Source organism: Oryza glaberrima, chromosome 4 (assembly GCF_000147395.1).
Source record: "Oryza glaberrima chromosome 4, OglaRS2, whole genome shotgun sequence".
NCBI lineage: Eukaryota > Viridiplantae > Streptophyta > Magnoliopsida > Poales > Poaceae > Oryza > Oryza glaberrima.
Genome location: NC_068329.1, coordinates 24,639,350 through 24,666,156, shown reverse-complemented (window position 1 = coordinate 24,666,156; position 26,807 = coordinate 24,639,350). Strand labels below are relative to the sequence as shown.

The window sequence follows — 26,807 nt, the reverse complement described above, 5'->3', positions numbered from 1 at the left end:
ACATGATCAAGGTGTATCTTGCAAAAACATGTGGGGTTAGCCGACGCCACAATTTTACCCTGGCTCCGCCATTGCGTCAAACCAATCGCAAGAAACGTGCGTTCAGGAATTAAAATATGTGTTGTTAGTTATTGAGCATCCATAATCAGAGGTCATGTTTATGACGAAAAATGGTTGAAAAAAATCATGAAATAGTTTGTGTGAGTTATTGGACACCTCCTACAAATTCTAAGTACATGCAAATTATTGATGTGTCATAAGTGTAACATTTTTAATGTGCATGCTGGTTTCGAACCCTTGCCTTTGGGCATAAGAGTAAAGTTTGCCGTTCGTCAATCACAAGCGTCCATTTTATACCTACGATTAGATTTTGCTGGCCCGTGCATGCCTCCTAACATTCATCTTAAGAGAAAATTAGTTGAATTTCCCACGCAAAAGCTAAGATAGAATTATTTTTTGCCATGCAACGTCTCTAGTTTAAAAACACAATTGTACTATTCCCAATAATTTGTACTACACCTTATCAATCTACCGGTATAATTCGATCCCACGTCACAATGAATATTTCAAATATGGTAGTAAATTTTAGCTCTTCTTGGATGAGATCAATTATCTATTAAATATAGACTAATAAAAAAAATATAATTCTACTTTCAAAACTACCCTTGTATGCCATGTGTTCTTTATTCTACTGGTACAAGACGGAGAGCCCAAGATAGAGACAAGAATCAAATTCTTTTATTATTTTTTTCTCCGGCGAAAAATCAAATCCTTATTCTTTTCTTTTTTTCCTTTCCCATCCACTACGTGTTGAGCTTGATCAAGCTTCTCTGACGTAGAAAAAGAGGGAGATGCCAAGATAGAGACAGATATCAAAGTCCAATGCGGCAATGCCCCCCTCCATTAATCTGCGAAAAAAACCTGAAAAGTACAAAGCAAACCACCCTCCGAATCCTACCTTCTCCTTCCTGGAGAGGAAGGAAGAGAGATAATCGGAGCATATGATGAGGAGATGGTGGTAGCAGGAGCAGTGGTTGGCGGCTTGGCGCGGCCACAGAGGCATCCCATTCCCACGCGGCCTCGCCCAAGAATCCTCCTCTCCGGCCTCGACGCATGCTCCTGTTTTTGGAAGGAAACGAAGTGAAGAAAAAGATCAGAAAAGGCAACTAGAATTCCAACAGCCTGTTCATTGTTCTGTGAAAAAGGGGCAGTTCTTTTGCAGTGTGTATCCATTTATTCGCTGTTTCTTTTGGTGGTTTTTTTGGAGGCGGAAAAAAAGTTCTGTTCGGGTGCCTGTTCCTGCGTGTTTCGAGGGTTTGCTCAGAGGAAGCAGAGGATCGAAGGGGGGAAGATTGTCTCTCTTTCTTTTTTTTTCGCATTTGGGTTCTGAGATTGTTCCGCAACAGGGACCTTTCTTGCCTGTGAGATTCTGAATCGCCCGAGGCTGGAAAGATTGAAACTTCACGGCGAGGTCTGCATGTTTGGCTGAAGACGGAGGGGGATAAAGGAAGCAGAGGGTCGGTCTGATGATGCAGTTCCGCAATCTTCTTTCCTTTTGCGTGTTCAGGTCTTGATGAGATATATTCCTTCCTGTCAAGTTTCTCAATTTTGACGTGAATTCCGAGTCCGGGGCATCTTGAGGAAACCGAGGAAGCACGGCAGATACAAGGGTTTCTGTTGGGGCTATCGGATCATTTCTCATCTGTTTCTGCTTATCTTCTCTTGGTTTCGCGATTGCTCGAGATTCAAAGATTGGGTTTTGATTGTCTGGAGATTGAAGAAGCTAGTACCATTGTTGGGTACTTGGGTTCACGGCTCAAGGGTCAAAGAAAAGGGGCAGACATGGCTGTTCAGATGATTTAGCAGGTCATTGTGTAGGAACAGTTGTCAGGCGCCACCTTGCTTTTTCCTGTATTCATCTGGTCTGGGTTCTTCGAACTAAGGTAACATAAGCATTACCCAATTTCAACCTTTTGTTCATCTGGGTGATTGTGTTATACTGTGGTTGACATACTCCAATAGGGATTATTGAGCTGTTTTAGGCATTAGCCAGCGCCTGCAGATACTATACAATGCAATTTGGACATTTAGTAGCCGTTCTTTGCATATGGGGAAGTGGAACTATTCTTAATCCAAGGATTCTGGGTTCACCGACAGGACAACTGTTCCTTTCTTGACAAGGAAAAGAGAGGAAATAACTTTCAAATCTTCGGAGTTTCGTCATTTGGCATTTTTGCCTCTTTGTATGGCCACATGAAGTTTTTGTCTCTCTAATTTAATTAGGTTTCATTAAATTCTTATAGCATGTTTCTCGTTAGAAAGCAATTAGATGTAATGCCGTAATGCGGTGAACTTTACATGTTTGCATTTGTGGGGTCCAATGTGGTTTCTGTCTCTTCTTTCTTTCAAATTTTACCTCTCTTTTTTTTTACTTTGGTTTTACAATTAGTCTTGGACAACTGTATTAGTTATGTAAGTAGATTCTGCAACCATTCAGAAGTTGGTAAGAGATCATGACCAACTATGAGTAGTTGATAGGGTGGAAGCTCTTTCGCCATTTGCATGTCTAATTTGTACTGTTTACCAATTCTAACATGGTTTTCTATGTTTTGATATTCAGGTTGTAAACTTGCCTGGTGATTAAACGAATCTGTCTGACAATGTTCTCCTCTATCATGGCAAAGAAGAGTTACAAACAGCGGTGCAAATCTGAGAAGGTCCATATGGGCTGTATGTCGGGCCTCATCCACATGTTTGACTTCCGTCGCAGTCCAAAACTTATTTCAGATGGGACGATTAGGAGGAGTTCAGGTGAGGAATTTAAGTGGAATGCAATGTCATCTGAACAAAAAGAATGATGTAAGCTGCAGTGTGATGATATTGCTTATGATAAATTCTGTGCTTCATGCAGTCAGAAGTGACCTGAAAGGTTCTGAAGATTTCCATGGAATCATCTTTTCTGATGTAAGTCATCCATATATACCTATTTCATCTGTTTTTTGTATCTGAAAGTTCAAAGTCACATGTCTGTTTCACAGAGACAAAAAACATGCGTTTGCGCTAGCAAAACTGATTAGAAAGGAAACAAAGACTGAAGTTTAGTTCCCAAATTTAACTTACTGTTGCTTTTTACTTGTTGGACAATTTGTTTTTCATCATTATGTTACTTGTTCTACAAGTGTACAGTGTTACAATTGCTTGATTCCTATGGGCAAAATGTTGATTGTCATCAACATTCTTGAATACTTGTAATGTTGATGTACTAATAACAGATGCTTCTGCTGGCAACTGGAGTAAATAGTACTGTTAAAGCATTGATATGAAAAGCTTTAGTATATGTACAAAGCTTTTCAAGACATTTTTACGAATATTTAAGTGTGATTAGCTGAATTACCTACAGAATCTCATGGCTGGATTTGAAAACAACTGTATTTTCTATGAGACTCGAGTGCCACCGATTGAAACATATAGTAACATATTCACTTTGTTTTAGCAATTGCAAACAGCTTTATTAGCTTTTATTATATTACAGATGAAATAGTTTCTATTGCCAAAGATATTAATTAGAATTCTCACAGAAAAGGTTACAAATAAAAAATATTTGTCGTATTAGTTTTATGGAGGATTAAATATGCATAAGTATTTGTATCCAGAAATATTTGTAGGCATTTGAAGATAACATCTGAATATAGAAAACCAAATTTATTTGCTTGTCAGGAGGACAAAGACTATGGGGTTAAAACAATTCATGCCAGCAGGCCAAGTATTAAAGCACTGATGGAAGAAGAGATGGCCAGTGGAACACAGATCTTGAAGGAAACACAAAGGAACATATTTGGGATACGTTCTGATGATTTGAAGTCTGTGAACCTGCAGGAAGGATCTGATGTTGACCTAGACTTGGCTACAAGTCTCATGGAATTATACAGAAATCATAATGGCAGTCGCGATATTATCACTTCGGAAGTATCAGATCACTCTTCCAGTTTGATTGACAAAGAGCACAATACTGATGCTAGTACTCATCCTAAACAAATCTCCTGTAGTATAGAGAAAGCACTTGAAGCTGTGGCTGAAGCAGTAATAACCCATCAATCTGCAAACGGGAAATACACAAGCAGCAGCTACGAAGCTAGGCCCAATGAATTTCTTGATGCATTACAATTGCTGAGCGCAAACGAAGAGTTCTTTCTGATGCTTCTGAAAGACCCAAGCTCTAGGATGTTGCAATGCCTGCAGAACCTGTACACGGCACTAGGAAATCCCATGTTAAAACTGGCAGAAGATGACAAACAAACAAAGTCGAAAGTTACCATTAACAGTCGAGAGCAGTCTGAGGTTTCGAAATACAGCGTGCAAAAAACACATAATTTTTTCTTGAAGGAGGATAAGCTAGTCATGAGGAGACCACCAAAACTGAATGATAGTCCTCGTGGCGTTAGCAGAATAGTAATATTGAAGCCAAGTCCTGGAAGAAGTCAGACTAGTCTGATTTCAAGTAGTGCAATGTCTTCACCAGTACAAACTCGTGCTGATTTGCAAGGTCAGGAAGAAAGTGACAAATATGCTCGCCATTTCTCACTTAGAGAGCTTAAAAGGAGGCTAAGGCTTGCCATTAATAACAATCGAAAGGATGTCATGAGTAGTACTTTCCAGAAAGATGATTCAACACAACAGTTCATTCTCGAGAGTATGTCGACAAGTATGGACTCTTCTGAATGTGAAAAGGCTGAGAAACCCTCAATAGTTGACAAGAAAACAATCCCTGAAGATAGTGGAAGTGGCATGGGGAATGATGCCACTCATTGTGCTAGCTCTTTCTTCTATGAAAAAGCTAAGAAGCATCTAATCGAGAGGCTAGACAATCAAAAGAATGACACTTCTCAGATCGTACACAAATCAGAACCCTTTGGGAAATTACTTTCATATTCGGAGAATGATACGTTTTCTCAAACTGATTGTCCTCAAGAGGATGTTAAACTGTCAGAGGATTCGACTGCTTCATCAGCATTACTGATGACTGAACAAGAGGATATTTCATCAAATTCTGACCCACCAATGAAGTTTGGGGAGCTAATACCATCGGACACCAGCACATCGGCTAACACACAGCTGGATGAATTTAAGACAGACCATGCCAGTCATCCAGTCAAAGAGGGCACTATCTCGCAGGAGTTAACTAGTGAAGGTATATTGTTGTCCTCCTGTTTATCTTTTTAGTTTTCTACTTCCTTGTTTTCATCTAATATATACACCAAATGTTTGCAGGGATTGACAGCATGAATGATGCAACAGATACCCCCCAAGTCTCTATTCAGATCGAAACTTCAACTGAAAGCTTGGAACAAATAAATACCGACCAAGTAAGCCATATGTTTTTGCAAATTGTACAAAAAGTTAAGTTAGTAATTAATTTTGCGTCTAACTTTTCTTTTACTCCCCCGTGTTGAAGTGCTTCGCAGAAGAGTCACAAACCATGAATGCATTACCAGAAGTATCCCTGCACACTCCAGAAAAAGTTAACGAGCAATACAATCATAGTCCATCGGCAGTTGTTGGATTAACCAAGCCATCCATCTTGACATTTTCTTGCTCCCCGGAGAATGCAGATGACAAAGAGGAGAGACTGAGCCCTCAATCTGTTCTAGATTCTTTCCTGGGAGATGGTATCAGCCCCAGCCACAAAACTCGAATGCAAGGTATTGAATTCAAAATAAGAACTTCCCCTTTTGAATTTCCCTTTTTTAAGATAGTGGAAGTACCCTTTTGTATTTTCTTGAAAAATCCATGGTAAAGTAGCACAATTTTATTGTGCTTTATGCAGAAGAATTGTCCATGCCAAGCACAAGGATTCTGTTTAAAGAGGATGACACTCCCTCGGGAACCCCAACTTTGCAAAACACACCACAAGAAGCTATTTTGGATGATAAACAGGCAAGGCTTTCCTTCATAAAGGTTGTGCTTGAGGCTTCAGACTTCTTGTCTGAGGAAAGTTCAGAGATATGGTATGTGGACGGATCACTGCTTGACACATCTGTATTGGCTGAAGTAGGAACTTTGTACTGCCTGACAGACGATGCGGTGTTTCTCTTTGATTGTGTGGAAGAAGCTCTTTGCAAGATCAGGGATAACTTTTTTGGTTGTGACCCTTGGGTAGCTTATCTGAAACACAGTGTGAGGCCAGCTCCGGTAGGAACAGGACTCATTCAAGAGGTGGATAATTGCATCGATTCTCTTGTCAGTGATGAGGTTCCAAGTACATTAGATCGGGTGGTGCTGAAAGACCTGGAGAGTGGATCATGGATGGACCTTCGGGTTGATACTGAAGAAGTTGCTATAGAGGTGTGGGATACTTTGCTTGATGATTTACTGGAGGAAATGGTGTTTGACTTGTGGCTTTAAGATTGTTTTGTTGCCATCCGATGGAAACTGATAGAGTTTATAGTTCGGCACTTCGGCAGGATTTTATTCACCAAAAACCATAGTACAAAAAGCTTTGAAAAAGTGAGTGTGACAGATTTAAACAGAGTGTATACAGCGCAGTAGAGTTAGGCTTGCCTGACTGTTTGCATCATACTATAAATCTTGACTATATGTGGCTCCTAACACTAGGAATTTTTCTTCTTATTAATGCTTCTTCTATCATTTCTGTTCTCTGTACAGGTGTGAAAGTAGGAAGAATAAGTTCAGTTGTATATGTACTGCCTAATTATAGTTTTTTTTTTCCTCATGAAAGTAAAACAATTTCCTTTGTTTATCAGATACACCATAGTGCTGCTCCATTTTAAGCATTGCTTGCATATACTCTGGTGAATCATCTCAGCTGTCATCACAGTTGGTAAGTACCAATTGTGATCACACTCATGGCAGACAATTGAAGGGACCCTCGCAATGAAAGTATGAAACACCCAAACATTGCTTGCTACTACTTGCTAGCTTAGCTAGGCCAATAGAGTACTGTGTTTTCCTTGTGCTAGTATCTTCCATTAGTCCTACATGGCTACATTCTAGTATTGGCATAATGTACATATTGTGGGATTTGGCCATGGACCCTTATATTTTGATATCCCGGACCAAGGCAAGGCAGGATGAACAAATGATGATGATCATCAGATCTTCCTTGCAGACTCATCGGCGAAAAGAACGTCGTCTATACACGTCACTATGTTGTAAGCCAGGCTCTCCAGCACCCTGGAGTAGCCCTCCAGGATGGCTTGCCCAACGTCCTGCGCGGAGAACAGCAGCAGCAGCAGCTTCGTGTTAGTGTTCGTCCATGGCGATGATGTCGCGACATGTCGTTGCTGGTGATGGGTTGGTGTGGTTACCTTGTTGTACTGGATCTTGCTGGCGTCCAGGGTGGTCTGGGAGAGGCCGGGGAAGCGCTGCTTGAGGCAGAGCAGGACGTCGCCGGCGCGGCTCGCCAGCATCACGTTCTTGTCGGACTCCATGAGCTCCTTGACGGCGCTCCACGGTGACCTGGAGTGCCCCTGGCTCGCCTTCCGCCGCCACACGTGCATCGCCGCCTCGACGCGGTCGGCCGCCTCGAGGGCGTCGTGCTCCGACGAGATCTCCAGCCGGTCCAGGAGGTACTCCGGCGAGAACTTGCCCGGGAACGACATGTGCCGGTAGATCAGGTCGCCCACGCTCGCCCGCCCGCACTGCACAGGATCAGAATTCAGATTCTTGGGAGAAATCCTCGAATTGGAAGATTTGAAGCTCTTGTATCGAGAAAGAGAAGGGGGGAGAGAGAGAGAGAGAGAGAGAGAGAGAGAGAGAGAGAGAGAGAGAGATTTTTGATGTTGCTGTACCTTGGGAAGCGTTTGCTTGTACAGCTCAGGGATGCGAATCTCCGCAAGAACGCCATTGTTGATGGCCATGGCCGCCTTGTGGATCTGGCTCGCGCAGTCGTGCTTCTGCCGCAGGTCTCTCCGCGCCGACTCCGTCAGCCCGGGCTTGGTGACGCACGGCACGGGCAGCCACCACTTGTCACCGTCGCGGTGGCTCACCGGACGGCACGGCGCCGCGGCGGCGGCGGCGCAGCTATCCTTCTGACCCTTGTCGTTCACGTACCAGAATTCAGTCTTCTGAAAGCTGTCCAGAATCTCCTGCACGGCAACAAGCAAAGCAATTTCACGATGAACAAGAAGCCAATCCATGGAGTCATGGAGATGAACATAGCGCGAGCAGAATCGGGTCTTACGAGAAGCATGTCGTCGAGCTTCTCGAGGGCGGGGAGGTTGACGTAGATGTCGGACCTCGGCCTGGTCACCATCACCTGAGACGAAAGAGGCGGGAATGCGTCCATGGATTAGTGACGCGCAAGAGAGCTTTTGCCTTGAAGAACATGGACGAACACCTGCAAATTCTCACCTCCCGCACGGTGCCGTCGGGCATGATCTCCTTGGAAGGGAAGAGCTCGACGATGTAGTCGCACACCGAGAGGAGGCAGTCCATCTCCCGCCGCCACATCGACCTCTTCTCCGCCAGCAGGGGCTCCAGCCGGTGGCAGCCGCCGAACACGGTCGCTGCGAACAGAGGAAGCAACAGATTGACATTGAGCACGCTCGTGTTCTACTCTGTTCCTAGCTGCCGCTGAAGATTTCATCTCTGAAAACGAGATTACGCGTACCGACCATAGAGGTTGGTGATGGCATTGGAGATGGCGACGGCGGTGGAGACCCCCTTGCCGCTCCCGGACATGTCCTCGCCGAGCAGAAGCTTCGAGAACCTCTCCTTGATCAGCTGCAACTCTGCCAATTCAACCCATCTATAGCGCATTAGGGAGAATATCCAAGCCAAGAAAGCAGCAGAGATCTTTGCCAGCCTCAATGCGGGTGGTAGGAGGAGCGTACCGCCGTCGCCGGCCTTGCGGTCACGGCCGGCGCCGCGCCGCGCCGCGCCGAGCTTCTGCAGCAGCGGCGGCGGCGGCGGCGCCTTCGCTATGCTGCACACGGGCCACCGCGGGTACGGCGAGCCGTACGGGCTCCCGGGCTCGCCGCTGCACTCGGACGACACGTCCGACGAGGCCTCCCGCCGGTGGCGGCCGCGCCGCCGCTCCACGTCGTCGATGTCCCCGTAGTCGTCGCGCGCGTCGACCTCCGAGCTCTCGTCGCACGTCGTCGACGGCGTGTCCATCCTCGCATCGACCGATCGGCACACCGAGTGCGCTCGCGGTGGCGAGGCAGGCAGGCCGCAGGCAAGCGAGCGCGCTGCTGCGCTGGGTGCAGTGGAGAGTCAGCGGCTGTCGACTGCGGAAGAAGTGGCCGGCAAGGGGTGGCCGGCAAGGGGAGAAGGGAATTGAGCAGAAATAGCAGCAGCAGCAGCAGCAGCAGGGCGTACTACGTCGTGCCGTGGCGTGGCGTGGCGAGGCCCCACGATGACGGCGATGAGGTAAACGGGTCGGCCGCGCTTTATGCCAAGAAAAGCGTGCGATTCCTTCCCCCCCCCCCCCCCCCCCCCCCCCCCTCGCTTTCCACGATGGCCCCCCCTCTTCGCGCGTAAATTCCCTTCGAAAATGCGTAAACACCGAAAGGAAATGTGCACTGCAGATCACTGCACTGCCCTGACGCTAATGGTACCAGAAGCAGCAGAATTTTGACAGAGCTCTGCCGACAGATGATCATACGCCTACTAATGACGCTGCAAGCACACACTACTGACAAATTGATGCCACCATTTGTCTCCCTTAACCAGCGCAGCTACTTACTACTTTCTCCGTCCTATAATATAAGAGATTTTAAGTTTTTATTTACACTGTTTGACCACTTATTTTATTCAAAATAAAATTTAAAATTATTATTTATTTTTTTTACTTACTTTATTATCCAAAGTATTTTAAGCATAACTTTTCGGTTTTTATATTTGTACAAATTTTTTAAATAAAATGAGTGATCAAGTAGTGCAAGTAAAAACTCAAAATCTCTCCTATTATGGGACGGAGGGAGTACACTAGTGCTTGTCATTAGCACTTAGCTAATCATGCCTGCCGGCTCACCAATGGCTGAACAAAGCATGGGGACTCAACACTAATCCTGGCGCTTTGAGCAGCAGCACGCGTTCGTCTCGCAGCTAAACTAAACAGCTAAACTAAACACAGCCATGTGGCCGCGCGGGGGCAAGGATTAGATAGCACGGATGTCATGTCACTCACAAGCGGGCCTCCTCCTTTATCTGACACAAAGTCGCGAGCATGCCGGTGAGAATAATGGCGACATTACGGACGGCAAAGGCGAGGTGAAGGGGCCCCCCGTCCGTCCGTCTCCGGCTCCGGTGCCTTTCCGATCATGACACCGGCAGTTGCTTGCCCCGAGGAGGTGAGTTGCCCGATCGAATTGCCCTCGCAAAGTCTCCATTTTACTGCCACTTTTGCATCTCCGTCTCCATTGAAAACCTTCTTTCCTGTTACTGCACTCTCTCTTGCAGATAACTCAGGAGATCTCTGCGTAATTCAGGAGTACAAGTGTTACAGCGAAGCAGGCAGGGTATTTCTTGGTTGTCACAAGCTGTAACAGGGGAGTAGTGGGGAGAGTTCATGCAGAGGAGAGGACGAATAAAGCAGAGTTTTTTTTTTTTTAGTTTGGTCTGCTTGGGGTGTGCTTGGCTGGTGAGCTTAATTAGCTCGAGGAGGTTAGGATAGTTTAGGTTTATCGTAAGCACGCTTATGCCAACTCTTGATTGGGCTGTATGGCGCATGATGAGCCTACGATATAGCGCCACGTGCCTATGGTCGTTAGCTGCTAATGACATGCGTGTGTGTGCGCTAATGAAATGGAATGAAATGTGTGCTCAACTTTGGCTGGCTTTCTCTCTGAATTGTGCTGTCTGTTTGTGGAACCTAGTAGTAGGTTGTAGATAAACTTGATTAGGCAGGATTGCATTGTTTACTTGTATATATGTTTACAACTTAAAATTCCTACTGATCAGGCATGGAAATGATCCGATGAAAAATCAAAAACATCATCCTTTGATGTACTTTATAATGATTCCTGGGCAGAGCTTTACTTGCAAATTAAACCATACAAATTATATCACTAAATCTAGAATAAGTAGTTGGGTAAGTGGATACAGTCACGTTAGTCGATCCATTTGTAATACACAAAAGGCTACATGTGTGAAGTTCGACATTTATCTTGCTTAATTATAGTAGTCGTGGCAAGGTTTAATTTAATTTGCAAGCATGCCGACACATATAATCAGACTTAGATCTAAGTTTTCATTATAAAATAAATAACAATAACAATAATGTACTGTCTATCCATGTCAGGAGAAATCCTGATGTCACATGTGTGGTAATGTGGTTGAGATTTCTATCTAAAATATTTGGGTCTCGATCTGCCCTGTGAAGTGCACACACACAATCATATTTGTATGTAATTACATAGCTGAGATGAGATGACAGGATGAAAGATACCATGCACCATGGGTATGACTGCGTGGGGCGTGGATTCCAGGATTAGTTCTCAATCTTATTATTAGTATTCTGGGGAGGTATTCATGTTTTCTTGTTATTCGTTAGTACAAGCCTTGCTAAACTTAAAGTAGAGTTCAGATCGAAAAGGCATAGACGTATGATAGGGTGCCCACATGTGTATGAGCGTAAGTTTAGTGTGTGTGCATTGTTCAGAAACTATAGGCAAACAAACGATAAAAAATAATAAATAATAGATTAATCACAAAAGACACGAGATTTAACGTGGAAAACTCTCTCAAAGCAGGAGAGAAAAAACCACAGGCGCTAGCGAGCAAAATATCTTTACTATATCGGGGTAAGGTTACAACGCCGCACGACGGCTTACAAGAGGTATATATATGGTGGAACTCTAAAAGGGATGATGGTTCATACCCAATCCTACCGGTGACGGGCCTCCGCTCCACTACGGCAGAAGCTAGTCTTTATTAAGTGTAAATGAATTTAGATCATAACTCAACATACATCGCATTTGTACTCGAAATAAAAGAGAGATCGAAAAAGTTTAGACCAAGCTTCAGGGAATTCTAAGACCCTCTTTGTTTAGTCTTATAAGCCAACTTATAAGTCAAAATGTCTAAACCTAAACAAACTAGTGGCTTTTCCATTTGGCTTTTTTAAAGCCATAAGCCACTCTAACACTATTAAACCAAAAGCTAGGTTGGAGAAGCTTTTTTGGCTTATGTGAAATAGATGCATGACTCTACCATTAAACTTAGAACATTAAATCTACCGGCTTATAAATCATATAAGTCAATAAGCTAACTTAAAAATCTAAACCAATAAATCTAAGCCCAAACAAATAGGGTCTAAATGACCTCTTCCTAATTACCGTGGAAATCAAATTTATTGTTTTTGTTTATTTCTTGATCGACAAAGCTCCTACCTTTCTCTTTAAAAAGATTGATTCTTATGAATCTCCTACTTTCCAACATAACTTAGGTGATGTTTGAATCCAGGGACTTAACTTTAGTCTCCATATTTATACACTAATTTAGAGTATCAAATATAGACTACTTACAAAACTAATTACATAAATAAAAACTAATTTGTGAGACAAATTTTTTAAGTCTAATTAATCCATAATTAGAGAATGTTTACTGTAGGATCACATAGGCTAATCATTGATTAATTAGGCTCAATAGATTCGTCTCGCGAATTAGTCCAAGATTATGAATGGGTTTTATTAATAGTCTACGTTTAATATTTATAATTAGTGTCCAAACATCCGATGTGATAGGGACTTAAAAGTTTTAGTCCCATATAACAGGGTCTTACTGTAACAAATAGGTGGAATGGTCCATGGCCAACAAAAAAAAAAATCTCCATGCAAAAACAATTGTCTCATCACCAACATGTGATCTCTGCGGACTCAATGAAGAAACTGGTAGCCACCACTGTCTCCCCTACGGTCCTACCCCTTCGCTCGCAATTTCTGGGCAGCAATCTCAGTTCAACAATTTGGGATGTTCGAGACCTGGGCCATATTCCGCCGCCAACAGCCCTTTTATCGAAATTTTTTATATAATTTAGACCTTTTAAAAAAACTAGAAAGTAGCCCGCGCAGTTGCGCGGACATCTTATTTAAGCCATCATAATTTTTTGTTATTAGGATTTTGAATATTATGATTTTCCCTTGGTGAAAGACTTCGAAGATTCCTTTATAACACATGATTTAAAAAATTATAGGAAAATATAAAAGGTATAGAAATAGGTTAGAAATACATGTGTAAAATAGAGAATAAACGAATTTTGGATGGAGTACAGAAATAAGAGGAATTTCAAAATTTGTTAAACCCATATAGATCAAATCATCACCTATCAGAGCATAAATAAAATGCAATTAACCAAACAACCTTTGCATTTAGCAGCTTGATTGTCTTGATCCCATGCGAAGGAAAAAAAAACATGCGCATGTATCTTATTTCTATTTTCTCTTAACATATTTAGGCAGTAAAACATTAAAATCGTAATTATATTCTATATGACAACTGAGTCCAGCATCATACCATTATATTTATTTCTAAATGTGTGCATTATAACTTGTCACATGTTGTGAGTATTTCCTTATTTTATGATTTTCTCTAATTTATTATAGTGTCATGTAATGGTTAGGAGCATTTCTAGGATGCCTAACGATAGTTTAGGAGTGTTCGTAAGATGTTTGATGGACTTAAACTTTTCTATGTTTATTTGCTTGGTAACGGTAGGATAGGAAATTTTCCTTCAAAATTACTATGACCTATTCGTGCAAACCAAATTAAGGATAGTATAGTCATGCAATCAATAGGAATCCTAATCGCACACTGTTGTTTGTTTTTCATATAATTCAAAGGAGCTTTGAATTTTAATTGTAAATCCCAAATATAGCTTTGAGCTGAATTCAGATTTTTTTTAATGGTGTATTGTTTTCGGATTTCACAAAGAAAACTAAACAAAAGAGAGGGACGTGGGGCCTGCGTGAGTACGTACATACCGTACCTATGTGCATCTAGATGTTGAGACTTTTAAAGATAAATATAAATGGTACTTTTCTAAGATAGATCTGATGGACGGAAACAATGGGTCCACCAGAATAAATAAAAACAACGATTAGATTTTTTTTTCTTTGAATTTCTGGGATTTATTATAACGCCACGTGATGGTTTAGGAGCGTTTGTAGGAGTACCACATCACAGCTTGAGAGCGTTTATAGGAAGTTTATTGTAGGAAGTTTGTAGGGAAATGCGATTGCGGACATCTATTTATTTCTAAATGTTAAAATCTTTTATGGTTGGTATCAATACTTGCCTATCATTCGTTGATGTTTGCCCACTTTTGTCCTTTATCGGTACTTGATAATGCACGTGACCATTAAATGTCATCTAATAATTGGCGCGCTATGTACGGATGCCTCATAATGTAACTTGACGATTGGTGGATAGTAGTTTTTATATGAAACTTATATACATAGGGATTAGTAGGAATATACGATTGATATATTTGACTATTCCTGATTTACATGATATTTTATATACTATATATTTAGTAATAAATTTAAGATTGAGTTCTAAAGTATTTATCAGATTGGCTACTCCCTCATTTATGGTGAGCATGTTTCCTAAACTATTGTGCAAAGTATTCTAAAATATCAAATAAATCTATATTCAAGTTTATAATATTTAATACTTAATTAGTCTTACACTGATGATATGCTTTGTTTCGCGTGTCCGAGGTAAGCTCATCCAATGAGCTAGACCGAATGAAGCCTAAGAGATAAAAGGACATCCACATGGTGTCAAAAAAATATATGATCATTAATTTTCTAAAAATATATGACTAAAGAAACATATAATATATAAAAATACATTCATGATAAATTTGTAATGTCATTTAGAAATATCTATTATATAGTAGGGAGTGAGTAAATTTTTAGAATGCTACTCACAATTTAAGTTGTTTTTATTTTTAAAATATAAGTCCAATTTAACTTTGTTTGTAAGTGATATACAATTATATGATCTTCATTTTTAATTTATTAATATTTTTATGGATGTTTCCATGATATGCGCTATTTAGAATAAAACTTAAAATAACATATATTCTTACATCTTAAAACATATATTTTTTATGGAGTAGTTAACATGGACTTTTTAGTTTTTCATCTAATGTAAGTATAAGGAGGGAAAAAAAGAAAAAGACATAGGGGATATGTATGTACGGACGTACTTAAGTACGTACTACAGGTACACTGGGACACAGTACGTCCGTACAGGCACACGGGGACACGGGGTAATGTGGGATTATTTAAGAGATAAACTGATTTAGTATTTCTTTTACAAAATATAAAAATCTAATGGTAATAATGGTTCCACCAAATTAAATGAAAATGGAGTATGTTTAATGGACTAAGCTTACCTACTGTTTGCTGTAAGAAAAAAAAAAGACCATTTGTATGTACTTATACGATAGAAAAAATAAAGCCAAAAATCATATGTACGTACTAATGTTGCAAAGAAAATTGATAGGATTTCCTACAATTTAAAGATAAAATATATTACTTTACAAATTTATGCAAATATACGTAGTTAAATTAGACCTATACTATAAATATAAAATATCCAATCAAAGATATGTGTTGTTAAATAGATCATTAAAATATCTATATGATTTTCCTTATAAATGTGTTTTATTTTTCTACTTATTAAATATAGTTAGTTTGGATCTTGAATTATAAATTTTGTGGTAAATAATCTAATAATGTACGTGGATAAGATATTAGTTATCACAAAATATATTTTCATTATTGAGGAGGGGAGCATACGTAGATGCACCGTACGTATATGGACAGTTATGTGGGCCTTTTCTTTTGGTTAGCAAATCCAACGGTAGAAAATTGTGGGTCCACCAAATTTGAAGTAAAATCGATGATTAGATATCAAAGCACCATGTGGCGATCTATGAGTGTTTATAGAAGAGCCACGTGTCGGCTTGAGAGCGTTTTTAGGAAGTTTAATGGATTTTTAGTATATAATAGATAATTTTATTAATGGACCTCCCGGGAAAATATTTTTAAAAACAACCTTTTCTTCCTCCCGTGCTTCTGATGCCTTAGGAATTATCGATACAAAGTGGTTTAAAAAAATGAACAACCTTGCCTCCAGCGCATGCTCCGAGCTGCATCGATGAAGCAACTATCTGTGCAGAACGTATTTGGCGGTCAGACCAGATTGTTGTCTCTGCCTGTAAACAATCTCTCTCTCTCTCTCGCCCTGTCTGTTCTCAAAATATTTAATGGCATGACGCTGTAGTTTGCTCGAACTTTGCATTCAAACTCCCTCATATCAATGAAAAATTCAGGTGGAAAAGCTCTCCCCTCCGGTAATTTCTAAAAAAAAGGTGGAATGATGGATATTTGTGTATATTTCTCGAGCTTTTAAATGGGCCTTTTTTTTAAAAAAAAGAAAAACTTTCTAGTATGATTTCTTAGAAAATTGTTTAAATCTATTTTTCATCTTTATAATATTTAATTTAGTTGTTTGAACCTTCGAATAATTTCCACAATTTATACAACTTCGTCCATTCAACACAAAATGCAATTCAACATAGTTAGACAAAGCGCAACTTAATTAAACTTGCATGGCACAACAAATTAAACTCAATCCTAAATAAATTAGTATTGTATAGCTGTGTTTCCTTTCAAAAGTAAGCATACTGTTATAATAACAATGGTAAAACAAAAATATGTACTACTGTACATCCTTTCTTTTTATAAATTGCTATATTTAACAAATACTAACATTAGGTTAAAATATTCCTTTTTAATCACTTTAGTTGTTCATTTTGAATTGCTTCGATTTCCTTTTTAGACATGTAGTAATTAGCTTTAGAATCATCGAAATAATGTAAATCATGAAAACCAGAGGAATATGCTTATATTATGATATATAATTTAAATCCTAGAGATATTTATATTTGGGAACAGAGTGAGTATTACATAGCGAAGTTGGTTTCGAGGGCAATTCCGCTAGTATTTGAGCGAGCTTAAGATTCTCATAAACAATTGATTGGTAGCCGACTTCTAGTTTCAGTATAATAAAATTAGTATAATAAAAAATTCGAGGAAAATTTGAAGAAGTCGAGAAACTCAACTACTAGTTTCAGTATATTTTGGATTATATAAATACAGCTTCTCTTGGTAAAAAAAAAAAACTAAAAGAAACTCCCCAAGCCCAAAGAGCTGGTCCAAAGTCAAAACAAACTAGCGCCAGCGCCAAGCATCTTTGTGCACGTCAAATCGTGTCCAGGCCGAGCGCTGCAGCGCTGGGCCTCCCTACAGGCTCCAGGCCATGTTCTGTGCAGAAAAGCAAAAGCTGTAGCGGGCCTACATGCAGCCCAGCAGGTGCAGATATCTTACTTCGGCTTTTGGCTGTGTTTAGTTCAGCGCAAAGTTTGGATTTTTGTTGAAATTAGAGATGATGTGACTGAAAAGTTATGTGTATATGACATATTGATGTGATGAAAAATGACTTAAGTTTGGATCCAAACTTTAAATCTAAACACAGACTTTTTTCCTTTCTCTTAATTCTTCGTCTCCATTGAGATTTGAGCATGGCTTTCCAAAAAGCTGAAATTGATAACCAACTGATCGATCAACTCAGATTATAACCTCGAGCAAAGCCCATCCATGCAATGATGCAACAAACACTACTCAGCCTCGCGATCGTTGCCGCCGAGGCCGCGCCCAGGGAAGGTGAGCTCGTCGATCGACTCGATCGTCGTCGTGTTCATTGTTGTCCACGTCCAGGCGCTGGAGACGCCCTCGTGTTCTTCACGGGTGACGATCGAAAGGCGTGGTATAATCCTTTCCGTTCCTCTGGCCGGACAGAAGCTAGCTACATGCATACCTGACCAACTTACCAAACTGTTTGAGGTGAGATTACCGCCATCTCACAGTTTGACGGTTAACGCGATAACTACAAGGTATATTATAATTTCAAAAATTAAAAATGTTAGCGTACGATGATAATCACGATAACCTCACGATATTATAAACCCTGCTGCCAACCCACTTCGCTTTGGATCGGAACACAGCGCGCCCGACACAATCCAACCAAATCGCCATGGTCACCGGCTCGCCGCAGCGTAAATGTTCGTTTTCTGTCGGGGCAAGCGGCCGGGGGAGCGGCTGTTGCGACGTGCGATCTGGACCGATACCAAATGCTTTTACATGGGCCTTGATAGGCTAGGCTCGCGGAATCGCCAGTATTGGGCTGCACAAAAAGGCCCACTATAACTAGTTAGGATCAGAGAATTAGGCGACCTTTGAAGGGAAAAAAAAACTGGGGATAAACGAACCTTGTTTCTATACGAAGGTTGATTTCGGTGGTTAGATCTAAGCTCCGACTTGCTAAGATGATCGACAAATTGGGTCACCTTTCAACAGACAGAAAAATGAGTTATGTGATCCAAACGAAGACGACGTACACAATGCCCCCCCCCCCCCCCTCCCGCGCTGCTGCCACTTGGCTACGTAGCACTCTCTCCGTTCTTAAAAAAAAAAAAAAAGGCAACAACGTATTGGAGGTGACATTTTTTTTTAGTACAACGTATTGGAGGTGATATTTTCTAGTACAACGTATTAGAGATGATATTTTCTAGTCTATCCAGATTCATTATACTAGAAAATATCACATCCAATATTATGTTGTTTTTTTTTTTTTTGAGACGGATGAAGTATAGTACTACGAGGCAAACATGGCATATTCACGCACGGGCGGCTGCCGCTCCGTTCCTGCAGCAAGATCCCATCACAGTGCGGCAATTCCCAAGCAGCCATATGTGTCTGTTTCGCTCCGTTTTTGTTCATTAACCCGGTCTTCAAATTGCCAATTTTACCGTAGCTCCAAGCCTCCAATCCTCGCATATTGTCACGACCTGAAGACCAGGCAAAAGCCGGCCAGCTTAATCTGACAAAGCGCTTAGCTTTATAAAATGGCTGCCAATTTGTGCAAATGCTGCAGAGCTCAGAAGTCGTATCAGAACGAAACCCGCCATGGATGGCTTCAAGCTCTCCTTGCTCTCCTTTCTTCCGTTCGTTTTCGTCCTCGCGATCGCCGTTGAAGCGACCGGCGATGAGATCGGCACGTTCATCGTGCACGTGCAGCCGCAGGAAAGCCACGTGGCCGCCACCGCCGATGACCGGAAGGAGTGGTACAAGACGTTCCTGCCGGAGGACGGCCGGCTGGTCCACGCGTACCACCACGTCGCGAGCGGGTTCGCGGCCAGGCTGACGCGGCAGGAGCTCGACGTCGTGTCCGCCATGCCCGGGTTCGTGAGCGCGGTGCCGGACCAGACGCACACGCTGCAGACGACGCACACGCCGCAGTTCCTCGGGCTGAGTGCTCCGCCGCCGCCGCAGGGGAAGCGGTGGTCGTCGTCGTCCCACGGCGGCTCGGGAGCTGGCGCTGGCGTCATCGTCGGCGTGATCGACACCGGCGTGTTCCCGGACCACCCCTCCTTCAGCGACGCCGGAATGCCGCCGCCGCCGGCCAAGTGGAAGGGGCACTGCGACTTCAACGGCGGATCGGTCTGCAACAGCAAGCTCATCGGCGCGCGCACCTTCATCGCTAACGCCACGAACAGCTCTTCCTCCTACGGTGAACGGTTGCCACCGGTTGACGACGTCGGGCACGGGACCCACACGGCGAGCACGGCGGCGGGAGCCGCTGTGCCAGGCGCTCACGTGCTTGGTCAGGGACTCGGTGTCGCGGCGGGGATAGCGCCCCACGCGCACGTCGCTGTCTACAAGGTGTGCCCCAACGAGAGCTGCGCCATCTCCGACATACTGGCCGGCGTCGACGCCGCGATCGCCGACGGCTGCGACGTCATCTCTATATCAATCGGCGGCCCGTCCGTACCGTTCCACGAAAACCCCGTCGCCGTCGGGACGTTCGGAGCCATGGAGAAGGGCGTGTTTGTCAGCATGGCTGCCGGCAACGCTGGCCCAAACGTGAGCTCCGTGATCAACGACGCGCCGTGGATGCTCACCGTCGCCGCGAGCACCATGGACCGGTCGATACGCACGACGGTGCGCTTAGGGAACGGGCTCTACTTCGACGGCGAGTCGCTGTACCAGCCGAACGACTCGCCGAGCACCTTCTACCCACTGGTCTACGCCGGCGCGAGCGGGAAGCCGTCCGCCGAGTTCTGCGGCAACGGCTCGCTCGACGGCTTCGACGTCAGGGGCAAGATCGTCGTCTGCGAGTTCGGTGGTGGTCCTAACATCACGAGGATCATCAAAGGCGCGGTGGTGCAGAGCGCCGGCGGCGCCGGCATGATACTTCCCAACCACTTCCCCGAAGGCTACACTACGTTGGCCGAGGCGCACGTCCTCCCGGCGTCGCACGTCGACTACGTCGCCGGCTTAGCCATCAAGGCGTACATCAACAGCACGGCGAACCCGGTGGCGCAGATCCTCCCCAGGGGCACGGTACTCGGCACGACGCCTGCTCCGGCGATGGCTTTCTTCTCCTCCCGTGGGCCTAGCGTTCAGAACCCCGGCATCCTGAAGCCCGACATCACGGGCCCCGGCGTGAACGTGCTCGCCGCATGGCCGTTCCAGGTTGGGCCGTCGTCGGCGCAGGTTTACCCTGGACCGACCTTCAACATCATCTCCGGGACATCCATGTCGACGCCGCACCTCAGCGGCGTCGCGGCGTTCATCAAGAGCAGGCACCCGCACTGGTCACCGGCGGCGATCAAGTCGGCCATCATGACCACCGCCGACATCACCGACCGCTCCGGGAACCCGATACTCGACGAGCAGCGAGCGCCGGCCAACTTCTTCGCCACCGGCGCCGGTCACGTCAACCCGGAGAAGGCCGCCGACCCTGGCCTGGTCTACGACATTGCTCCTTGCGACTACGTCGGCTACCTCTGCGGCCTGTACACGAGCCAGGAGGTCTCGGTGATCGCGCGCCGGCCGGTGAACTGCTCCGCCGTCGCGGCGATCCCGGAGCACCAGCTGAACTACCCGTCGATCTCGGTCAAGTTCCCGCGGGCGTGGAACTCGTCGGAGCCGGTGCTCGTGAGGCGCACGGCGAAGAACGTCGGGGAGGTGCCATCGGAGTACTACGCGGCGGTCGACATGCTGGACACAACCGTGACCGTCCGCGTGTTCCCGAGGACATTGCGGTTCACCGGAGTGAACCAGGAGAAGGATTTCACGGTGGTCGTGTGGCCGGGGCAGGGCGGCGCAAGGGTGGTGCAGGGCGCAGTGCGGTGGGTTTCGGAGACGCACACCGTACGGAGCCCGGTCTCTGTCACCTTCGCCTGATCAAATATCAGAGATTCAGAGACGGTAATACTTACTCCGTCCTAAAATAAGCGCAGCCATGGTTTTCTGCGTCCAACTTTGACCGTTTGTCTTATTTAAAAAAAATTAAAAAAATTTAAAAACATAAGTCACAAGTAAAGTACTATTCATATTTTATCATCTCATAACAATAAAAATGCTAATTATAAAAAAATTTCAAATAAGACGCATGATCAAATTTGGGCGCGAAAACTTATAGCTGCACTTATTATGAGACGGAGGTAGTATCACGCATTACGCGCATTGTGATTTCTCGGTCAATTGGGATCCTTCTTACTTACAGTACTTATTGTTGAAATTTTAAACTTACAGTTCTGGTGTTGAAATACCAAATTGTAGTCATCTTTGGATTCTTAGTTTGTTTTGTTGGTATAGCCGTATAGTAATTCCGAAATCGAAATTAATAAATATAGTTAAGTACTATACTATACTATTAAGGTTCATCCCCACACGGGTCTCCTTTTAATATGAGCGGTTATAATTTGGTATCTTTTTTATTAAAATGTGACTTTACTTCTCAGCTACATTCCAAATAGCCCTGAAAAATTATGAAAAGAATTGGCAGGATAAGATACAAGAGTAGTATTTTCTGTACAAACTACAAAGGAAGAACAAACAATATAAACTTACGAGGTGTTCATGATTTTCATTTATTGAGTTTTACTCAAGATCAAGAATGGGGACGGAAAAAGATTTTTTTAAAAAAAAGTAAAAAAAAAAACATGTCAACTCAAGAAATCCTTATTAGGCTCCGTTTGGCATTAGCGGTGGATTTTGGTAATCTCATTTGGTTCAATATATAGTTTTTAACATGTTGGTGTCTTTTTTTTTAGATAATGGATAAAATCCGGCCTCTATATCCAAAGTGGATATACACAATCAAAGTTTACACGAGTGCATACATTCTAAAACTCATAATTGAGAAACATGAAAAAGAACAACCGAAAAGAAAAACTAGAAGACTAGCTCTAATCTTTTCTTCCCTGGTTCAAACTTAAAATAGATGCGGAGCTAGCCCGCCCTTCCACATGTTGGTGTCTTGGCAAATTGCTTCAGCTCAAGATACTCCCTCCATTCCAAAATATAAGGGCATACGCAATGTATCTTACCCAACTAGTAAATAAGATGGGCCCCATGACCAAGAGGTAGTAAGCTGCAACTCTTCTCACAATGCTTATATGAGTGTAGTGGTAAACAAGGTGGGGTCCACCTGAAAAAATCCATCCATCCCAACCCTCCATTACCTGGATCCTGTCAGAATCTTCATATTTTATTTGGTTGTTGCCGACAATAGCACAAATACCAGGTAGTAACTACTACCTCTTCCCACAATGCTTACTACTGGGTAGTAGGCTTGAAATAAATGCTTGTTACCTGGTTTTTTGCCACATTGTGGTTGCTCTAAGGCACAACCACCCTTAACCCAAAGACCAAGAAATAATTATTATCATCTTGTAGTTTGGATCATCCTAATAAATACTAATGCATGCATCCAATATGATTAGATAACTTGAGAGTGGATGATTTAAAAAAGTAATAATTTAATGTATAAGATATCATAGTTAATTGCATGTTTGCATGTATGCCTATTATGAAATATCTAATAAAAATGGTTGTGCCTTATATTATGGAATGGAGGGAGTACTTATTAGGCTCCGGTCCGTTTGGCATTTGGGATGGATCCTGGAACCTCATTTGGTCCAACAGCTTTATTTTAGCATTTTGGTGTCTTGGCAAACTGCTTCAACTCAAGATCCTTATTAAGCTCCACTTGGCATTCGTGATGTTGCAAACAGTAATATTATGAAAAATATAAACAATAGGAGAAATAATGAAAGTTGGATAATATATTTTCTCTATTCGTAATTCAATTGGCAAAATAAACTATAATAATGATTATATGTTTTAAATTTTCACATCAACTTTAAAATATAATCACAGCATATATAGCATATATAACACACCAGCATCTATTTGAGAGGAATGTCACGTCTGCATCTATTTGAGAAACAGGGAAAAAAGAATAAATGAACATATATCATGATTAAGGGGCCGGGGATGAAATCACATCTCGTCCCCTGGAGTACAAAATCAATCAATGGTCAAGATCAGCCGCGTGCACTAGTGGTAAAAACAGCAAGAAAAACCCGTCACCCCACTTCCGCGGAGGAAAGGATTAATTCGCTAGCCTCCACATACATGAGCCTAAACCTACCGAGCGAAGAGTAAAGCACCATCAAACGTTAACACGCGTGGCAATCTAGTAATCATCATCAAGCTGCTATCTCTTAGGCTCCGCTCGACCAGTGCTCTACGCCGGTGCAGCCCCCATGGAGGCGGCGCTCTTGCCGCCGGTGCCGGCACAGACGAGGATCGGGCTGCGCACCACGTACTTTTTCCCCGACACCCACTTCAGCTGCCCCTCGATCGTGCTGGCCGGCGCCTTGCCGGAGGCCGTCTTGACGGTGACCGTGTAGTTCAGCACCTCGTTCAGCGCCCTGAACTCCAGCTTCGCCGGGTTCACCTCCACCGCCAGCGTCGCCGGCACGTCCACCTCCACGGCGTACGTCGAGGTGGCCGTCCCGACGTTCGTCGCCGACCGGTTGATGCTCACCTCGTACGGCTCCATGTCCAGGACGGCCGTGATGGACGGGTAGTTGAGATCCTTCTGATCGACCTTGGGCATCTTGGCGCACTCCACCGCCGGCCCCGGGTGGATGATCGAGTTCACCTTCTGGTCCTTGTACCCGAGGCCGCAGAGGTAGGGGATGTAGTCCAGCGACGACAGGTTGTAGACGAGCCCCGGGTCGATGGCTTTCCGCGCGTTCACGTAGCCGGCGCCGATGGCGTAGTAGGTCGCCGGCGTGCCGTCCACGTCGGTTATCGGCTTCCGGAGGTTGTCGGTGTAATCGGCCGTCGTCATCATGGCCGACTTGATGGCGGCCGGCGACCACGTCGGGTGCGCGTTCTTGATCAGCGCGGCGACCCCGCTGATGTGCGGCGCGGCCATGGAGGTGCCGGACTTGATGTCAAACTTGGGCATCACTTCCTCGGCCCCGAGCGCCAAGTCCTCGATCTTGGGGACGCCGGCGAGGATGTTCACTCCGGGGCCGATGATGTCGGGCTTGAGGATCCCCCTGCTCCGCCTGTTCGGCCCCCGCGACGAGAAGGGCGCGGCCACCGGCGACTTCGCTTTGAACACTGTCCCTTTGAAGATGAAGTTCGCCGTTGGGCTCGGCGTGCTCCGGATGTAAGCCTTGATCTTCTGCCCTATCATGAATGGCATCTGCACCGTCGGGAGGACGTGCGGCCTCGGGACGATCACCGAACCGTACACCTGAGGGGCGATGACGATCATGCCGGCGGCGCCGGAGCGGAGCACCAACTTGGCCTTCGCGACGCTCACGTCGCCACCAGCATCGCAGATGATGATCTTACCGGTGACATTCATCGCCCTCAGTACGCTCTCGGTGGTGCACATGCCGTCGCCCACGTCGTGCACCAGCGGCCGCATCTCGGCTCCGAAGTCCTTGGGCTCGCTGAGCGACTCGCCGTCGAGGCTAACCCCGCTTCCAAGCTTCACGGTGGCGACGAACCGCCGGTCGGTGGTGCCTGCCCCCACGGTGATAACCCACGGCGCCTCGTTGACGACGGTGCTCGGTCCCGGGCCGGTGTTGCCGCCGGCCGCGCTGACCAGAACGCCATGCATGGCAGCGCTGTAGCCTCCGAGCGAGACCGGGTCGTCGGAGAAGTCGCCGGCCTGCTCGTCGCCGAGCGACAGCGACAGGATGTCGACGCCGTCCTCGAGGGCGTCGTCCACCGCCGCCAGTATGTCGTCGCGGTCGCAGCCCTTCTCCACGTAGCACACCTGGTAGAAGGCGATGTGCGCGCGGGGGGCCATGCCGCCCGCCGTGCCGACCGCGTAGCCGGAGACGTTGGCGCCGGGCACGAACGAGCCGGCCGCCGTGCTCGACGTGTGCGTCCCGTGCTGCCCCTCGTTGATCGGCAGGACCGGGTCGCGCAGCCCTTTCCACTTCCACTTCGCCGACTCGAAGTAGGAGCGCGCTCCGATGAGCTTGTTGTTGCACACCGTCTTGTTGAAGTCGCACCGGCCGCTCCACTTGGCCGGCGGCGGCTTCATGCCCTCCCCGTCGAACGACGGGTGCCCGGCGTAGATGCCGTCGTCGAGGATACCGATGATGATGCCCTCGCCCATGTTGCTGGTGTTCCACACGCCGCCGCGGCGGGCGCCGCCCATGAGGCCAAGCAGCTGCGGCGTGTGGGTGGTCTGGAGCTGGTACGTCTTCTCCGGGTCGGCGCGGATGAACCAGTCGTTCTTGGACATCTCCTGCACCTCCTCCGGCGTCAGGCGGGCGGCGAAGCCATTGACGACGTTGCGGTAGGAGTAGATGAGCCGGGACACGGAGGAGGGGTCCTTCTCCAGCGCCTCCTTCGCCATGTCGCACACCGACGCCACCAGCGACGCGTGCCAGCTCGACACGTTCTTGTACAGGTTCGTGTCGTACGCGTACGGCTTGCGCACGATGACGAGGTAGTTGCTGTGCAAGCCGGTGTCATCGTGCCCGGCATGGCTCGCCGCCGGCGTGGCCGCTAGGGAGACGGCGAAGAGGAGGACGGCGGCGCCAACGGCGAGCCGCGGCAACGAGCACCGCCCATGGTTACGATTGTCCATTGAGTGCGACAGCTAAACGAAATGAGGTCTAGGAGGGAGATGTCCAAGATAACTAACGTTACATATTGGACGCTTCTTCTCGCGGTCTAAAAATGGTCGTATATGTTGTGTGGTCAAACGATAAGATGCTTAATATAGAAATGGCATGCAAGGTCATGGGGATCATCTATCTATGTTCTGTGACCAGGAGTTCCATTGAGCTTAGCATGTTGTTCCTGGTCTCACAGCAGATCTCGTGGGTTTAGTCCACGATTAATTAAGTACTTCCTCAGTCCCACTCACTAAGACGCGGTCAGACTTGGCACATTCTTTAAAATTCATATTTGACTTTAAATTTCTCATATACTATCATGTTTGTAGAAACAAAATCATATTTTTTTAACGAACGAGCAAGCTGCCAATTTTATAACAAAATCTTAATCATATAGTAAAAGTGAATGTAAATGATAATCCAATGATATTATTTTCATTAGATAAAATTTAATTTTATAATAAAATATTTATTGGTTAAATATTTAAAGAGTTGAATTTTAAAATGTGTGCGCCATAATGAGCGGGACGGAGGGAGTGTTAGCTAAAAAAGTGGGAAAAATGGATTAATATAGTTTTTAAAGCAACTTTCTTATAGAATGTTTTTGACAAAACATACCGTTTAGCGGTATGGGTAACGTGTGGATGAAAAAGAGGAAGTTGAGGATATGAAAGTGTAGAGAGAAACACAACCTAACAATCCATAGCACAAATCTTATGCTGTATCCGTCCTAAAATATAAATAATTTTGGATGGATATG

General features: G+C 44.8%; 4 protein-coding genes across 4 annotated transcripts; 2 read left to right on the top strand and 2 right to left on the bottom strand.

Moving 5' to 3' along the window:
* Positions 1-879: 879 nt before the first annotated feature.
* On the top strand, positions 880-6,654 carry LOC127770489 (uncharacterized). The gene is made up of 7 exons (XM_052296225.1): positions 880-1,943; positions 2,621-2,811; positions 2,912-2,964; positions 3,718-5,188; positions 5,269-5,363; positions 5,453-5,699; positions 5,825-6,654. The coding sequence occupies exons 2-7, from the start codon at positions 2,661-2,663 to the stop codon at positions 6,400-6,402; spliced, it is 2,595 nt and encodes an 864-aa protein (XP_052152185.1). The 5' UTR covers positions 880-1,943; positions 2,621-2,660; the 3' UTR covers positions 6,403-6,654.
* Positions 6,655-6,778: 124 nt separating this feature from the next.
* On the bottom strand, positions 6,779-9,372 carry LOC127770490 (rop guanine nucleotide exchange factor 3-like). The gene is made up of 7 exons (XM_052296226.1): positions 8,853-9,372; positions 8,634-8,750; positions 8,371-8,525; positions 8,201-8,275; positions 7,809-8,105; positions 7,326-7,658; positions 6,779-7,226 (listed from the first exon to the last, which is right to left on the bottom strand). The coding sequence occupies exons 1-7, from the start codon at positions 9,133-9,135 to the stop codon at positions 7,110-7,112; spliced, it is 1,377 nt and encodes a 458-aa protein (XP_052152186.1). The 5' UTR covers positions 9,136-9,372; the 3' UTR covers positions 6,779-7,109.
* A 9,629-nt stretch (positions 9,373-19,001) lies between these two features.
* LOC127772327 (subtilisin-like protease) lies at positions 19,002-21,284 on the top strand. The gene has a single exon (XM_052298356.1). It carries the CDS (start codon positions 19,002-19,004, stop codon positions 21,282-21,284), a length of 2,283 nt encoding a protein of 760 aa, XP_052154316.1.
* Positions 21,285-23,337: 2,053 nt separating this feature from the next.
* LOC127770088 (subtilisin-like protease) lies at positions 23,338-26,114 on the bottom strand. The gene has a single exon (XM_052295762.1). The coding sequence runs from the start codon at positions 26,014-26,016 to the stop codon at positions 23,635-23,637; it is 2,382 nt and encodes a 793-aa protein (XP_052151722.1). The 5' UTR covers positions 26,017-26,114; the 3' UTR covers positions 23,338-23,634.
* Between the last annotated feature and the right edge of the window lie 693 nt (positions 26,115-26,807).